At 40.2% G+C, this 13,929-nt stretch overlaps 1 protein-coding gene across 2 annotated transcripts in view; it reads right to left on the bottom strand.

Moving 5' to 3' along the window:
* PSEN1 (presenilin 1) overlaps positions 1-13,929 on the bottom strand; it is a 72,857-nt gene that overhangs the window by 37,387 nt on the left and 21,541 nt on the right. For both annotated transcript variants that reach the window (XM_039219944.1, XM_039219945.1), the window contains exon 4: positions 1,096-1,346. In XM_039219944.1, the coding sequence (XP_039075875.1) occupies positions 1,096-1,346 (251 nt within the window). The remainder of the gene's footprint in view (positions 1-1,095; positions 1,347-13,929) is intronic.

Genomic DNA, 13,929 nt, shown 5'->3' with positions numbered 1-13,929 from the left:
AATATTATCCAGTCTTTTTTAGCTACTGTCTCCAATCCCTGCCCTTTACTCATTATCTTAGGCTTTCTTCCGAAAGATTCAAAGCTTGGCTTTCAGAGTACCACAGTTTGCTAATTTCAAATTCCAATATAAAGTTAAAACTTTGTTTGAGTCCAATGGGAGTCTCTGAGACAGAACCAGGTGAATCTGAATCAAAGCATTTTTCTTAAAGGCAAAGGGCTCATATCAACAGCACCAGAGAATCGACACAACAGTCCCTCAAGAGTCTGGAGAATGCCAGCTTGCATTAATTCTTCTTTTGCTGAGCATTTATTACATAATAGCCCTGGAACTAGTTGCCCTCATAACCCTTACAGTATAGAAGGAAACCAAGCTTTAAAAACTGTAAATAAATCATTGATTTGCATGTTGTGACAGGTGAAAAAGAACAGGTTGCTATGAGAAATAACATCAGGAAGGACCTAATTCTGTTATGAGGATGAGGGCAATTTGAGTACTTAAACATTTAAGCAAAGATGAGAAAGATGACAGGAATTAATCCATCAAAGTTAGAAAAGGAGGAGCACCTGGGTGGCTCTGTTGGTTGAGCATCTGACTCTTGGTTTCTGCTCAGGTCATGATAATCTTGCAGTTCATGGGGTCGAGCACAGAGCCTGCTTAGGATTCTCTCTCCCCCTCTCTGCCCCTCCCCCATTCACGCACACATATGTGTGTGCTCTCTCTCTCAAATAAATAAACAAACATTTTTTAAAAAAGTAAGAAAAGGAAAGAACCTTCCAGCAGACCAATGGGACCAATGGCCCTGAGGTAAGAAAAGGTCAATATTCAATTCTTTACCTGCTCAATTCCAAATAAATTCAGCCCTATCCGGTGATACCATCCATAAAATAAAATTTTGTAGCTCTCATTTTCTCTACTTAAAGCCTCAAGTACTAAATCATCCCTCATTATCTCAACTGCTTCTGGCTGTCAGACAGAATGAACTCTCTAGCCTTTGTGTCCCTTCAGAGCAGAGGCTGCCAAACTAATAATGACCTAGTATGAAGAAAAGCCATAGTAGCCTTGAGAAAAATAAAACAAAATACTCATACATACAGCTGTCCATCCTTCCGGGTATAGAAGCTGACTGATTTGATGGTAGCCACAACTACTACCATACAGAGAGTCACCGGGACAAAGAGCATGATCACGTGTTTGGCACCATATTTCAATGTCAGCTCCTCATCTTCTTCTTCATCTTGTTCCACCACCTGCTGTGAACCCTGGGGTCGTCCATTAGATAACGGCTCAGGGTTGCCACGTCTCCTCCTTTCGCTGCCATGCTCAAGCCGATCTCTGTTGTCATTCTAAAAGCACAAGAGACACTATTTTCAGTAAGTCAGACTCCATAGAATCAAGTATTCTATACTAAAAAAAGAAAACATAACAATTAGACCTGAGATTAAGAAGAGGCCCATCATTACTTGAGGTCTGAAAGCTTGAGGCAAGAAAGAGTCAATTCACAAGAGGTGTGCAGTTTAAAAGTCTAGATTTTATTTGCCACTGAACAGTGAAGGAACCCAGGTCCTCCTTCTCACCTGGCTCTTGGTTTACCTCATTCTCACCTTCCATTCTCAACCTAAAAAAATTGTACTCATCCTCTGAGGTTTGGCTTAAAAGCAGACATTTGCATGAAACCTTCTTTATTTGCTACTGCTACAAGCATAGTAATCTCACCTTTCTCAAAATTATGAAGTGCTTTCTACCTGAGGTTTCTTTCATACCAGTAATACAAGGAACTATCTCACTTTCTGAATTTTTCTTTAAGTAAGCTCCACACCCAACATGGGGCTCAAACTCATGACTCTGAGATTGAGAGTCACATGGTCCACTGACTGAGCCAGGCAGGCACCCTTCTCCTTCATTATAAGTAAGATTTAAAATCCTTGTACTGGGGGTACCTCGGTGGTTCAGTCAGTCGAGCACCCTACTTTGGCTCAAGTCATGATCTCATGTCTATGAGTTCGAGCCCAGTGTCAGGCTCTGTGCTGATATATCAGAGCCTGAAGCTTGCTTTGGATTTTGTTTCCCTCTCTCTCTGCCCCTCCCCTGCTCATGTTCTGTCTCTCAAAAAATAAAATATTTAAAAAAGTTAAAAAAGAAATAAAATTCTTATAGTGATATTCAAAGGATCTCTCTATTATTTCTTACAATTGTATGTAAATCTACAGTTCTCTCAAAAAATTTACTTAGGGGCACCTGGGTGGCTCAGTCAGCTTGGTGTCTGACTTTGGCTCAGGTCATGATCTCACGGTTTGTGACTTATAGCCCCGCATCGGATTCCGTGCTGTATTTAAGAGTCTAATATGATTGGCCTCCCTCTCTGTTTTTAACGTATTTTATTTTTACTTCCCTTCCCCTATGTTCATCTGTTTTGTTTCTTAAATTCCACATATTTGTCTTCTCTGTCTTATTTTGCTTATCACTGTTCATATCTAAAACTCAGTTCTTGGAGAGTGAATCCCAAGGGTATTAACAACAATAATAAAAATAATAGATACAGGAGAAAAAGAACAGCACTCCTCCTCCCAGATAAGTCTAGAATAGGAGATGAAAGCAGACTGATAGTCACTGTTGCTGATAAAAATGTAATCCGCTTAGTTTAAGTACTCAGGTCATGGCCTCACGGCTCATGGGTTCAAGCCCCACATCAGGCTCTGTGCTGGTAGTTTAGAACCTGCTTGGGATTTTCTTTTTCTCTCTCTCTCTCTCTCTCCTTCTCTTTCTCGCTCTACCCTTCCCCCACTCATGCTGTATCTCTCTCAAAATAAATAAATAAACTTAAAAGGAAGAGCAGGTTCTCTTAGAAGCCCCTGGGTGGCTCAGTCTGTTGAGCGACTAACTCTTGATTTTGGCACAGCTCATGATCTTACAGTCATGGGATTGAGCTCACGGTTGTGGGATTGAGCCCCATGTGTGAAGGCTGCTTAAGATTCTCCCTCTCCCCCTTTCTCTGCCCTTTCACTGGTTGCACACATACACACACATTCTCTCTCTCTCAAAATAAACAAACAAAAGGACAGTTTCTCTTAGGAAGATCATGTGAGAATACACTAAGTAATACTGTTAATACTGTTATTCATTAATATATTACATTACAGTCTTAACAATAGCTTAACATGATTACAATGTACTGGAGATTGTTATAAGTGCTTTATGTTAAATTCTCACAGCCACTTGTCATCACCACTTTATAGATAGGGAAATGGCCATAGTTAGGAAGCATTATAGACAGGGTTTGAACCCAGGTATGCCCACCTACAGAAATCAATTTAATTTTTTTTAATTTTTTTTTTCATCTTTCAGAGAGAGAGAGAGAGAAAGCACGAGTGGGGAGGTGCAGAGGGACAGAGACACAGAATCTGAAGCAGGCTCTAGGCTTTGAGCCATCAGCACAGAGCCCAACATGGGGCCTGAACTCATTAGCTGTGAGATGATGACCTGAGCCGAAATCAGACGCCCAACCGAGGCACCTAGGGCCCCCTGCCCCAGAAACCAAGCTCTTAACCACCTCTCAATGTGCTGTTCATAAGACAACATGGGAGCTCTGCAGACTTAGTGTGGGCTGAGTTCTCTTTTACTTCATTTGGATATCTTCATCCCATTAGTAATTATCAAAATTCTATATTCCAGGTACTGTGCTGTGGCAACACTGAAATGAAAAAGATCTAGATGCTGTCCTTAAAAAGGTCATAGAGTTAGCTTTAATACAGGATAACCGCTACAACACACATGAATAAAGTGCTGCAGGGCTGATCATTTTGTGTGGTCAAGAAAGGCAAGGTAAAGATACGACTCCTGAGCAGAAGAGTGAGTGGCAGGTGAATGGGCTTTAAGCAGACATGACTGGCACAGAGGTGTGAGACTGAAGAGCAAGGCCTACACAGACAACCAGAGAGTACGGCTGAGCTGGCTGGGGATAGTCTGTCAGGGCTGGTGGCAGGAAAAGGTTAGGAACAGGTTGTAAAGAACCTCATTTGCCATGCCCAAGAACTTTAGACTTTGTCCTGTAGGCAATAAAAAGTCATAAAAACTGTTGGAGTGCCTGGGTGACTCTGTCAGTTGTGTGTCCAACTTTGGCTCTGGTCATGATCTCACAGTTTGGAAGTTTGAGCCCCGTGTTGGGCTCTGTGCTGACAGCTCCGAGCATGGAGACTGCTTTGGATTCTGTGTCTCCCTCTCTCTCTCTGCCCTTCCCCAGCTCATGCTCTCTGTCTTTCCCTCTTTCTCAAAAATAAACAGACTTTAAAAAGTACTTTAAAAAGTCATAAAAATTGTTAAGGCTGAGGAAGTGACACATTAGATTATGTTTCACTTTGGAGAAACCTGATTGAGTGGTGATGAAAAATAGGAGATGTGTAAGAAAGGTATTTCAGAAGCAGAACTGACTGGGCTTTGTGTCAAATTCCATGTGGATGGTCAGGAAGGAGTCAAGGATGATTCTGGAGGTTTCTAGCTAAAGGACTGGGAAGATGGTAATGGCACTAAGAGAGCAGGGAACACAAGAAGGCAGGCAAGCTGGAAGAAAGATAGGTCAATGTGAGGTACCTGCAACCAGGCAGCAAAGTCCCAGGCTAGTTAAGAATTCCAAGCTCAAGGGCGTCTCGGTGGCTTAGTCAGTTGAGTGTCCAATTCCTGATTTCGGCTCAGGTTCAAGAGTTCGAGCCCCGCATCAGGGTCTGCACTGACAGTGCAGAGCCTGCTTGGGATTCTCTCTCCTCTCTTCTACTACCTGATCACTTGTGCGCATTCTCTCTCTATATATACAAACTTTAAAAAAAAGCTCCAAGCGCAGGAGAGAGTTGGGGGAAGTCATTAGTCTCTACAGGTATGGAAATGGATGAAACCTCAGGGAGGAAGTATAGATGAAAAGCAGAAACAGTATGGACTTGCCGGTCTTATGTAAAGCAACAACTGTGGAGGGAAACAGAGGGGCATGGTGACCTAGGAGAGACGTGAATACCCCTAAACTTCAGCAGCAGGGGACAGGAGAAAAACCAGCCAAAGAGATTAAGAGAAAAATAGGGGTGGGGGGGACCCTAGGTGGCTCAGTCACTTAAGTGTTTGACTCCTGATTTCAATTCAGGCCATGATCGCACGGTTGGTGGGTTTTCAAGCCCCACGTCAGGCACTGTGCTGGCAGTGCAGAGCCTGCTTGGGATTCTGTACCTCTCTCTGCCCTATACCTGTTAGTGCACACTCTCACTCTCACTCTCTCAAAATAAATAAATATTAAAGAAAAAAAGAATGACAGGTGTATAAAGAAGAAAAAAAAAAAAAGAATAGGGTAGAGGAACCCAAGAACCCAGAAATCTCAAGAACCAGTACATCACAGAAGCCAAAGGAGAAGTACATTTCAGAGGTGTCATCAATAGTCAGGCTATATGAGAACTGAAAAGCCACTGAATTTAGCAGCAGGAAGTTGGCCCATATTTTTACAAAAGTAATACAGTTAAGAGGGGAGTCAGATCATAAATCAAACATAAATAGATTGGGGAATGAATGGAAACTGAGAAATTAAAGGCAATCATTCTGTGAAGCAAAAAAAACTTTAAAAAGATGTGACAACAGAAGGGATTCACATTTGAAAACATTTTAGGGATGTTAAAAGATTTGAGTGTACTCACTGGGTCACAGTATAGAATTAGGACTAGAAGAGGCACCTGGGTGGCTCAATTGGTTAAGCGTCTGACTTCAGCTCAGGTCATGATCTCACAGTTCGTGGGTTTGAGCCCCGTGTCAGGCTCTGTGCAGACAGCTAGCTCAGAGCCTGGAGTCTGCTTCCAATTCTGTGTCTCCTCTCTCTGACCCTCCCCTGCTCAAGCTGTGTCTCTCTCTTTCTCTCTCAGAAATAAAAACATATTTAAAAAAAATAGGACTAGAAGAGATTGATGATATAAGACAGGGAGATGGTAACTTCTGGAATGGGGTAGGGGATAAATGGAGGGGAACAAAAGGAGAGAGGAGTTGGCCTTACAAAGGAATTGGTGCCTCCTACTTGAGCCTGGAGGTCAGGAAGTTAACTCTTTGACCCCACAGACAAAGTATTTATGAAGACTCTCAAACCCTATGAGGAATGGAAAGAAAACTATCCCAAAGCACAAAAAGTAGACATACACACCATTCAACAAGAAAGATAATTTTTGCTGAACACATGTCACTGGAGTGGCCAAAGTCCAGTAGGAAGGAAATGAAGGCTCTGGAGGACAAGAACACAGTGTGACAGGTAGCTGAGGAGCAAAGACTCAAGGAAATTCATATTTCTATTTTCTTTAAAAGAGGTGACGAAGCCATATGCTAATGTTATGTTTGTGACTACTGTTCAGCAGTACAATTATACCCAACTTAATGGGTCGATTAATGTGCAATATAAACTAAAATACAAATAGGGGCACTGGATGGCTTAGTATGTTGAGCATACAACTTTGGCTCAGGTTATGATCTCAAGGTTCGTGAGCTGGAGCCCCGCATTGGGCTTGTTGCTGTCAGCACAGAGCCCTCCCTGTTTCCGATCCTCTGTCCCCCTCTTTCTCTGCCCCTCCCCTGCCTGCACTCTTGCTCTCTCTCAAAAATAAATAAAACATTAAAAAAAAACCCTAAAATATGAATAATAATAGCTCTCTTTATATAGTATTTGATCATTTACAAAGCATGCTCACATTATCTCATTTATTCTTTTCCTATGTTGAAAAAGGTTTTGGTAAATCCACGCTAAAACAATTTGTCCAAAATCTCAAGTCCAACAGCAGAGGCAGGAATCAAATTCAAGTCTCTTTGCTTTTTGTTCTTTCTAGGGCACCACAGCTGTCCTATTAGGCTACATGAACAGTGTAACTGGGTAAGTCTAGCATGAAAGAGGCAAGCATAATATGTTCTTTCACAGTACTCAACTGGATGTTCCGGTTTATAATGAACATTATTAGCCAACCCCACCCTGCCCTGCCCTTCAAGCTGATATGGGATGCTAAAGCGCTGTTTAATGCACCCTTCCTCTTTATAGTCCTTCAGATACTATTTTTAAAACTGACTATAAGTTTAAATTTTTTTTTTGATAACATTTAAACAAGTAAAACTTTCACATGATTCTAAAGTCACAGAGTATTAAGAAGTAAGAAAATCTCCCAATAACTCTCTATTTAGTTGTCTCATCCTCCAGGTTACCAATCACTGTTCTCTGCAAATCCTTTCAAAGTTTCTTTATATATACAAGCAAATATAAATATATATTCTCATTCTGCCTTTTCACAGAAATGGTAGCACAATAAATACACTCTCCTGCATTTTGATTTCTTTGCTTAGCTATGGATCTTAGAGATTTGTTTACACACCAGTACATAAAATACATACACCCTCATTCCTTGAAAAAAAAATTTTGACCAGTTATATAACCAGTGTACAAATGTATCCTAATTTATTAGGCCAACTCCTAAAGATGCACATTTAATTTGCTTTCCAACTTTTTGCCATTTACAAACACTGCTGCAACGAATGTCCCCTACAAGTTATTTCACATGGGCAGAGCATATTTGTAGGGTAAGTTTCCTGAAGTAAAACTGCTGGGTCAAAGTACATACACATTTGAAATCCTGATATATACTGCCAAGTCCCCCACCCTACGGGTTGTACCAATTTAAAGATTCAGCAGTGTAGGAGAGTTCCTATTCTAACAAGCCCTTGTCAACACTGTAAACAATGAAATGCCTGGATTTTTACCAATTTGATAGGTTAAATATGGGCTTGCAGTATAATTTTGACTTCTATTTCTTTTATTATTAGAAAAGATGAGCATTTTTTTTTCTATGAACTAAGTATTCATATCCTTTGCCATTGGCTTATGGTACCTTAGAATCACATTTGATACTTTTAGTTTCTAGGTATAATTACTACACTTACCAATTAATTTTTTAAAAAGTGAATGCCAGGGATATAGCAGTCAAAAAGACAGATAAGGTCTCTGCTCTCATGAACTGATTCCAAGCAGGGAGAGAAAGGTAATAAATAAGATAATCAGAATGGGATAGTGGGGGTGATGTGATAAAAAAAACACGTGGGATGGGACTACTTTTATATAATGTGGTCAGATAATATCTTTCTGAGGAAGTGGTATTTGAGCTGAGACCTGGCAGATGAAAAGATGTGAAAGGCTTACTGTACAGTAAAGGATGAACTTGGCAGGTCAAGGGTGTCCAACCCCTGCACATACCAAAGAAAGATTTGGTCTACTTCCTGGGAGATAACCTCTAAGCCCTTGGAATATTCTGCCTGTTAAAAGTGTTTTTATTTACATGAAGCTTTGGGTCACATTGTTAACAATATGATCTATAGTGCAAGTCTTGGGCCATAAGGTATCTGCTTGACCTTGGAGGAGCTGGAGAACTATGGTCAGTTGTTGCTACACAACAGCCAATAAAACTCCTGGACACCAAAGCTCAAGTAAGCTTCCTGGTTGGCAATACTCTGCATGTTGTCACATGCCATTCCTGGAAGAATTAAGCACTGCTCCTACAACTCCATGGGAGAAAACAACTGGAAGCTCGTGCCTGGTGTCTCCTGGACTCTGCCCTACATGCATTTTTCTGTCACTAATTTTAATTTGTATCCTTTCTCTGTAATAAACTATAACCAGTGAGTATAACTTTGCATCAAAAAAAAAAAATCAACAGAATAGAAAAGAACCACAGAATGGGAGAAAGTATTTGTGAATCATGTATCTGATAAGGGGTAAATATCCAGAATATATAAAGAACTCCTACAACTCAACGACAACAAAAAACAAATCATCTGATTTTTAAATGGGCAAAGGACTTGAACAGACATTTCTCCAAAGAACATATACAAAAGGCCAACAAGCATATTAAAAGATGTTCGAGGGGTGCCTGGGTGGCTCAGTTGGTTAAGTGTCCAACTTTGGCTCAGGTCATGAATTCACAGTCTGTGCTGACAGCTCAGAGCCTGAAGCCTGCTTTGGATTCTGTGTCTCCCTCTCTCTGCCCCTCTCCCACTCACATGCTCACTCACGTGTGCTCCCTCTCTCTCTCAAAAACAAATGAAAACATTTAAAAAATAGCTTTTGGGGTGGCTGGGTGGTGTAGTCAGTTGAGTGTCCAACTCTTGATGTTGCCTCTGGTCAAGATCTCACAGTTCATGAGTTCAAACCCCACATTGGGCTCTGGGCTGATGGCGGGAAGCCTGCCTGGGATTCTGTCTCTCCTTCTCTCTGTCCTTCCCCCGCTTCTGCCCTCTGTCTCTCTCAAATACAAATTTATAAACTTAAAAAAAAATCAGTTCGAGATCACTTATCATAGAGAAATACATATCAAAACTACAATGAGATACCATCTTACACTCATTAGGATGGCTACTATCAACAGAGTAACAAATATTAGTGAGGATGCAGAGAAATTGAAACCCTTGTACACTACATGTAGGAATGTAAAATGGCATGCCATTTATAGACAAAAGATTAAAAATAGAATTATCATATGATCCAGCAACCTTAGTTCTGGGTATATATCCAAAATAATTGATAGCAATATCTTAAAGAGATAATTGTACACCAATGGTCACTGCAGCATTATTCATAATAGCCAAGAGACAGCTACTCAAATGTCCATCAACAGGTAAAGAAAATATGGTACATATGTATAATGGAATATTATTCAGCCTTAAAAAGGAAGGAAACCTTGTCACATGTTGAAATATGGATGAAACTTTGAGGTTATTATACTAAGTGAAACAAGTAAGTCACAAAAAGACAAATGCATATGCTACTTACTGAAGTATCAAGTATTCGCTCAAAAAAACAGAAAGCATAATTGTGACTGCCAGGGGATAGGGGAAGGGAGAAATAAGTTGTTCTTCACTGTATATACAGTTTCAGTTTTGTAAGTTGAAAAATTTATAGAGATTGGTTGCACCACGATGTGAGTACAGTTAACACTAGTGAACAGTACACTTAAAAATGGTTAAGACAGTATATTTTAAATTTTGTTATACATTATTTACCACAATGTAAAAAAATTTTAGGGAGGAGGCTGCCTGGGTGGCTCAGTTGGTTAAGCGTTCAACTTCTGCTGAGGTTGTGATCTCATGGCTCATTGAGTTCAAGCCTGGAGCCTGTTTCAGATTCTGTGTCTCCTTCTCTCTGCCCCTCTCCCACTCTCTCTCTCAAAAATAAACATTAAAAAAATTTTTTTAAAAGATTTAAATAAATGTGTGGATACACTGTGTTCATGGATTGGAAGGCTCATTATTGTTTGTTTTTAAATTTTATTTATTTTGAGAGAGAGTGAGTGGATGAGGGGCAGAGATAGAGACAGAATCCCAAGTAGGCTCTGTGCTGACAGGCTCTGCGCCGGGCTTGAACTCATGAACTGCAAGATCATGACCTGAGCTGAAGTCAGATGCTTAGCCGACTCAGCTCCCCAGGCTCCCCAAGACTCATTATTGTTAGGGTGTCAATCCTACCTATACCTCACTCCCAATTGATCTATAGATTCAATGTAATCTCAATCAAAATTTTAGCAGGCTTTTTTATAGAAATACTACTTGCAAAATTTACATGGAAATACAAAGGACCTATACTATTTGAAACAACTTTCAAAGTTAGAGAACTAATGTGATTTGATTTCAAGACTTCTTATACAGTTACAGTAATCAAGAAAATGTAGTGGCCCAAAGACCGACAAACAGACCAACAGAACAAACCAGAAAGCCCAGAAATGGAAAGAAACATATATAGACAACTGATTTTCGCTAAAGGTGCAAAAGCAATTCGGTGGAGAATTTTTCAACAAGTGGTACTGAAACAATTGGAATCCAAATGGAGAAAAATAAACTTTTTCCATGTCTCATATGATGTACAAAAAATTATACTATACAGACTTAAATATAAAACCTAAAACTGTCAAGTTTCCAGAAGAAAATGTATGAACAAACTTTTGAGAACCTGAGTTAGGTAAAGACTTTCAGATATGACACCCAAAAACAGATCCACAAAGGAAAAAAGCAATACAAAAGACTTCATCAGTATCTAAACTGACCTATTTCCACTTCTCAAAAAACACTGTTAAGAAAATAAAAGCAGGGGTGCCTGGGTGGCTCAGTCAGTTAAGCATCTGATTTTGGCTTAGGTCATGATCTTGTGGTTCACTGAGTCCAAGCCCCATGTTGGGCTTTGTGCTGACAGCTCAGAGCTTAAAGACTGCTTCAGATTCTGTGTCTCCTCTCTCTGCACCCCACCCCTTTCTCTCAAAAATAAATATTTTAAAAATATTTTTTTAATAAAAAAGAAAAGAAAAGCACCTGGGTGGCTCAGTTGGTTAAGCATCCAATTTCAGCTTAAGTCTTGATCTCACAGTTTCAGAAGTCTGAGCCCTGCTTTGGGCTCTCTGCTGTCAGTGAAGAGCCCACTTGGGATCCTCTGTCTCCCTCTCTCTTTGTCCCTCCCCCACTTGTTCTTTCTCAAAAATAAACATTTTTAAAATAAAAAGAAAGAAGCCAGACAAAAAGTATGCACTATATGATCTCATTTGTACAAAATTCTACGAAATGAAAACTAGGATATATAGTGACAAAAATGGGCAAAAATTTGCCTGGGGATGAGGGGTAGCTGGGGAGCGGCAAGAGGCAGAGACTGCAAAGGAGCATGAGAAACTTTTGAGGGTGATTAGTTCATTGACTGTGGTGGTGGTTTCAAGGATATACTCACATGTCAAAGCTTATCAAATTGTATACTTTGAATATGGGTAGTTTACTATATGCCAATTATACCTTCATAAGGCTGTTCTAAAAAAATAAAGGGTCTTTCTCAAAGGAGTGTATAGGTGCTTTGAAAGTGTTAAATAAGGAGAGTAACACTAGAACTACTAAGAAATTTCCAAAAAGAAAAATCTTGGCAGCTAAATATTAAGATGATGACTTAGCATTTTTTTTAAGGCTAATTTAAAAACACTTTTTTATTATGGAAAAAGTTAAATAGGGGCACCTGGGTGGCTTAGTCGGTTAAGCATCCGACTTTCACTTAGGTCATGATCTCGCGGTTCGTGGGTTCCAGCCCCGCGTCGGGCTCTGTGCTGACTGCCGGCTCAGAGCCTGGAGCCCATTTCAGAGTCTGTGTCTCCCTCTCTCTCTGACCCTCCCCTGCTCCCGCTGTCTCTCTCTCTCCTAGAAATAAATAAAAATATTTTTAAAAAATTTAAAAAAAATTTTTAAAAAGTTAAATACTGTCAAAAGTATAAAATGAAGTCCCATATGCACTTTTTACTCAGCTTCAATGATCATTTCATGGCTAATCTTATTTCATCTATTTTCCCATACACCCCACCTCTCTAGTATGAGGCAAGTTTGGATGTCTCATTTCCTTCAGAGATATTTTAGCACAGACTTCTAAAAGATAAAAAACATATAGCCCTTTTGTGTATGTAGCTTGGTAGGTCATTTCTATCTTCAAAAACAGGCTTTACTTTTTAGAGCAGTTTTAGGTTCACAGCAAAACTGAGCAGAAAGTACAAAGTTTACAGGGCCCTTGGGTGACTCAGTTGGCTAAACCTCTGACTCTTGATTTTGACTCAAGTCTATGATCTCACAGTTCAGGGGACTGAGCTCCAGGTCGGCTCTGTGCCGCCAGCACAGAGCCTGCCTGCATGGAATTCTCCCTCCCTGTCTCTCTCTGCCCCTCCCCAACTACTCCCCATGTGCAGAGGTATTCTCTCTCAAAATAAATAAACATTAAAAAAAAAAACTCATTAAAAAAAATACAGAGTTTACACATACCCCTTGCCCTTACATAGTCTTTCCAATCCATCAACCTCCTATACCAGAGTGTACAATGAATGTACATTAACTACATGCCATTATCACCCAAAGTCCATAGTTTACATTAAGGCTCAGTCTTGGTGTTACACATTCCATGGGTTTTGAAAAATGTGTAATAACATGTATCTACCATAGTATCATATAGAATAGTTTCACTATCCTAAAAATCTTCTGTATCTGCCTATTTATCTCTCCCTCCCTACCACAACTCTGGGAAACCACTGATCTTTTTACCGCCTCCGTAGTTTTGTCTTTAAAAGCTATTTTTGGGGGGCCTGGGTGGCTCAATCAGTTAAGCGTCCGACTTCGGCTAAGGTCATGATCTCATGGTTTGTGGTTCGAGCGCTACATTGGGCTCTGTGCTGACAGCTCTGAGCCTGGAGCTTGCTTCAGATTCTGTGTCTCCCTCTTTCTCTCTGCCCCTCCCCTGCTCGTGCTCTGTCTCTGTCTCTCAAAAATAAATGTGCTAAAAAAACTTTTTAAAGCTATTTTTGAGGTTCAGAAAAACAAGTGCTGTAGCCATTATAAATGATTTCATTTCAGTGGCAGAGGGAAGGATTACTCACTATATAAATGTAAGTGGTCAGGGAGGGTGGAGTCCTTTGGGAAGTGGTAAGTGTGTGGGAAGTGAGTTCCTGTGAAGCCAGATTCCCCAGATCTCCTACACCATAAACTCAGAGGCTTTAATTCTTTCTCCCTTCTCCTTACTTCAGAATGGGATGCAAGTACAAGTCCAGCCACCCAAGGCATGTGAACCCTCAAACAGGGAGAGTATTTCTCAAGCAGCAAAAATTATGGAGGTATTTTTAATACAGTGTAGTGCTTGTTTTGTTTTTAACCTTGTTTTCTGTCTGCATTTCTTTTTTTTTTTTTTTTTTTTTTTAGAAAGAGCCAGCATTTGGACAGGCCAGCAGGGGAGAGGGGCCAAAGGAACAAGGGATCCATGCTCAGCACAGAGCCCAACACAGGGGATCATGACCTGAGCAGAAATCAAGAGTCTCGGATACTCAACCAACCAAGGCGCCCTGCCTATATATATATATATATATATATATATATATATATATATATATA

The sequence above is a fragment of the Hyaena hyaena genome, unplaced genomic scaffold, assembly GCF_003009895.1.
Source record: "Hyaena hyaena isolate Hyena2069 unplaced genomic scaffold, ASM300989v1 scaffold_851, whole genome shotgun sequence".
NCBI classification, from domain to species: Eukaryota; Metazoa; Chordata; class Mammalia; order Carnivora; family Hyaenidae; genus Hyaena; species Hyaena hyaena.
The sequence above is the reverse complement of the archived record's forward strand: the minus strand, read 5'-3'. Positions and strand labels throughout refer to the sequence as shown.